At 45.4% G+C, this 4,070-nt stretch overlaps 1 protein-coding gene across 1 annotated transcript; it reads right to left on the reverse strand.

Moving 5' to 3' along the window:
* Positions 1-507: 507 nt before the first annotated feature.
* Positions 508-3,766, reverse strand: LOC134059984 (DNA damage-inducible transcript 4-like protein). The gene is made up of 3 exons (XM_062516557.1): positions 3,658-3,766; positions 3,122-3,243; positions 508-2,349 (listed from the first exon to the last, which is right to left on the reverse strand). The coding sequence occupies exons 2-3, from the start codon at positions 3,210-3,212 to the stop codon at positions 1,814-1,816; spliced, it is 627 nt and encodes a 208-aa protein (XP_062372541.1). The 5' UTR covers positions 3,213-3,243; positions 3,658-3,766; the 3' UTR covers positions 508-1,813.
* Positions 3,767-4,070: the final 304 nt, after the last annotated feature.

Genomic DNA, 4,070 nt, shown 5'->3' on the forward strand with positions numbered 1-4,070 from the left:
CAGGGACAACAAGGCCGCACTCCTCAAGACAATCGCAATACTCTATCCCATCATAGCGTTGATTTATTTGCAAATGTAGGCCTAGCCTGTATTTATTCTTATACAGCCCTGAATTCTGTTCTTACTGTTCAGTATTTTTATTTGTATTCTTATTTTATTGAGTGAGGTACAAAGAGAGCAAAAGATAAACCGGAGTCAAATTCCTCATTTGTTTACGTAAATCTGGCCAATAAAGCTGATCATCTAGTGGTCAAAAGCAACATTAAGAAATCACAGCCTTTTCTGTTTCAAATTCATGGACGGACAACTCATGTTAAAGTGATCACAAGCAGAGCAGTTGGTCTGGTATACATCTGGTCAATCAGAAATTCATAAGTAGTTAGACCAGACCCAACTGGTGTATTTCATGAAGCAGAACACTTTTTTTTTGACAGATGAATAGAACTAATTTATCCAACAAGCTGGGCCTGCAGATGAGGTATTCAAGCAGACAAGACAAGCAAAAGGTCACGGGTGAAAATACATTTTATTGTCAAATAGACAAGGATAGACTTCCCTTACAGGAATTTCTTTAAAAAAAAAAAAAAAAAAAAAAAAAAAAAAAATCCAGTTACCGCAACAGCACTGCAACCAATAACTGTTGAAAGGCAATAAAAGGTGTAATTTTTTTCAAAGAAAAAAAAAAAAAAAAAACTTGTAGAAAACTACATATAACAGTGTGGCAATCTCCCAATCAACATGTGGAAAACGTACCAAAAAAAAAGAAAAAAAAGAACAAACACCTCTTGAACGCGAGGCACATGGTAGATTCTCTGCCACGGAGCAGCATGTTGATCTTACGCAGTGCAACATCCAATCACAGCCCTCTCCTCTCCTGTAGAACAAGGCTATTGGCCAATGTGATTGGACAAGACTGACAGACAAACAATCAATGGCGATTCACCAAAACTTACATTCAAGTCTACCTACGTGGACCCCATCACATGAGCCATATCTCATCCCCGATACCTCCATGGTGTGCTACATTCTACTCACGTTACATTCAAAAACACACGGGGACATTTCAGCCCAAGTAACTCCAATGATGAACGTGCAGAGTTGCCATTATCTTAAACACGTTACGCACCATGCTCATGGTGTACCAGCTATGCACCAGTCAACACCCGAGCCATTAAAAAATATATCCTGACTTCTTTATTGCCAATTTGAACTAGAAATTTCTAATTTAAGTGTACAAATGTCTAAAAACTTTTAGATAGGAAATTTATTTTTTAATCAAATCCTTGCATGTAATTAAATAATAATTAGTCTCAAAATTGAAATGGTGTTAAAATCCTTGTTGGTGCGGAGCAAACTGGTGTAATTTTTTTGTACAAAATGGATCCTAAATGTTTACGTTAAACACACAGCCATTTCCAAAATGGATTCATCACTACTTTCTGTACAGATCCTACACGTGGACGCTAAACACACAGCCATTTCCAAATGCTTTGTGAATGTATTTAAGAACTAGCACTATGATTATGGCACACTCCCGCCACGCGCGCTTTGCACATACACCCACCTTCCAACACTCACACAGTTGCACATCTAAGAAAAAACAAAAATATATTTATAAATATAAAAAAGCCTAGAAAAAGAATTAGCCACTCTTGGTCAGAGTGACTTACATTCAGGTACTGAAGTGTAGAAGTGCATTGTACCCTCGAACCCTCTACAACAAATCTCAACCTTGCCAGTCCAGTTAACCCCCCCCACCCCTCCACCCCCCCCAGTGTCCCGTCGGATCCAGTCCGAGCGCGCTCAGCTCAGCTCAGTACTCCTCCACCACGGTGCCGGCCGGCGAGGAGGAGTAGAGCTTCTTCTTGATGAGCCGGAACCCGGGGCTGAGCTTGAGCGCGTGGCGGAAGCCCGGGGCGAAGCAGGCGCCGATGTGGAAGAGGTCCCTGAGGCTGGGCCAGGCGCTGGCGTCCTGCTTGAACACCAGCGTCAGCTCGAAGGTGGGCACCACGCTGGCGTCGCACGCGATGCGCTCGAGCCGCGTGCACCCGCCGCCGCGCTCGGCCTCCACCAGCACGTGCAGCACGCAGCCGCGCAGCCCGCACGGTTCCGCCGACGCCAGGCGGAGAACGTCGCGGGAGATGCGCCGCGTCAGCGTCTCGGGCACCAGCACCTCGGCGCAGTGCAGCGTGCTCTTCTTGGCGCGCGACAGGCAGCCCTCCAGCAGCTTGGCCAGCTGTTGGCACGTGCCCGCCTCCTGGCGGAGGGACTCCGGGTCGCCGCCGCCGCCGCCACTCAGGCCCGTTCCCACCGGGGGCTCGGATAAGCAGCGCTCCCAGAAGTCCAGCTCTGAAGGGAGGGAGGGAGGGAGGGAGGATGGAGAAGATGGCAGAGGACAAGATAGAGGAGAGGAAGAGAATGATGTAAGAGCAGCAGGAGGAGGAGGAGGAGAAAGGAGAGGGGGTGGGGGGGGGGTGGGGGGGTGAGAGGAGAGGAAAGGAGTAGAGAAGGAGGTAAACAGAGGGATGAAGAGGGGGTGGGAAGGAGGAAAGGAATGGGTAGAGCAGAAGGAGAGGAGAGAAACAGTGGCAAAGGTTAACACCAGTGACATCTTGAGACCCAACATACAAGTGACCAAAATGAGGCATGCACTGCCTTCTGCATAAGGGATGTTTAACTGTAAAACACAGCAATCAGTAGTAAATGACTAATGAACTCTGATCTCTTTATCACACCACAATAGGATAAACTAATACTAGACTAAATGTGTGTCATTATTATATCCCATATTTTAATAGAATCAAAAAATCTCTCATGTCTTTTAGAACATTGCATTATGTCCACCCGTTCTTCATAGAATCTAAAGCAAAAGGTCTGTGCGCACACAGCCACACACACAGCACAGCACAGCACAGGAGCTGGAGGATGACTTCATCATTCAGTTGACTCCAACGCCCTCCCCTCCCCTCCCCTCCCTGGATGGCGCGGAGCCGCTCTGCACCACCGCCGGCCGGGTAAACAACCACTAGCTGCATGATAATCATGTGGAAGGGTCCAGCTCAGTCGGCGATTCGGCTGGCAGAAAAACATGCAGCGAACACAAAGAAAAGGGCAATCTTACCATCTTCGATGTAGCTCTGGTCGTACCGGCGGTCGAATGCTTCGGATATGCACTCCGAGTTCTTGTTTTTCAGCGTGCTTGTTGCAACCATGGTTATCAGTCGTTAGTTTAAATATAAAGTGCTACGGATGAACAAAAAAACAAGAGCTTAGAAAACCAATTTTTAAACCACTTCGTATCCATTAATATAACATGTTGTAGGCTAGTTTAGCTGCTGTTAAGACGAATATGCCTTGAAAGACGAAGTAGGTTAACTGCCGAATCATTTACGTTAAACTATGGCGGTCGGTCAAGACACACGAAGATAATGAACAGATATCGATTTCACCAGAATAAACAAACAATTGCCTTCATAATCAAGAAATTGTCAAGCAAGTGCCAATGACAGTGCAAAAAGATCATTGCAACTGTAATGTTAGCAAGCGAAGTTCTAGTTTGAAAGAAATAACTTTCAGCTGAGCTAGCAACATCTCTCCGATAGCTTACGTTAATCACGCCATATATATAATTAAAAAAACTCAGGAAATGAGACTTACCTTTATAAATTCTGTTAGAGTAAAATAACTTAATTTGATTTCAGATAAATAGTTCCCCCACACACACAACCTCCCCAGTCACACTCACAGTCAACCACTTTCACACACGTCTGAAACAGCATGAGCTGCTTTTTCTGGTCTTTATAGGCTTCCAGAACACAGCTGACGGCGACACATCAGCCAATCAGAGCGCGTTTCACATTCTAGAAATCACTAATTTTGCCAGGCAACCAGCTCGCGCGTTGCCACTCCATTGCAAGGCACGCTGCGTGGCTGAGTCGAGTATTGTGATAGGCCAAAGAGGAAACTTCACCAGCCAATTAAATGCAGGACAGTTGTTGTTGCCATCTATTCAGTTTTCCTTTCAAGTAGTTACAGAAATATTAGTTGGAAAGATTGACTGTTTTACAGTG

This window comes from Sardina pilchardus, chromosome 16 (assembly GCF_963854185.1).
Source record: "Sardina pilchardus chromosome 16, fSarPil1.1, whole genome shotgun sequence".
Classification (NCBI taxonomy): domain Eukaryota; kingdom Metazoa; phylum Chordata; class Actinopteri; order Clupeiformes; family Clupeidae; genus Sardina; species Sardina pilchardus.

What these genes read in the sequence shown, in the direction of transcription:
- LOC134059984 (XM_062516557.1), bottom strand. Translation starts at nt 3,212, where the DNA reads ATGGTTGCAACAAGCACGCTGAAAAACAAGAACTCGGAGTGCATATCC. An exon ending in CCAGAGCTACATCGAAGATG is followed by an intron (nt 2,350 to 3,121) that starts GTAAGATTGCCC and finishes CCCTCCCTTCAG; the next exon opens with AGCTGGACTTCTGGGAGCGC.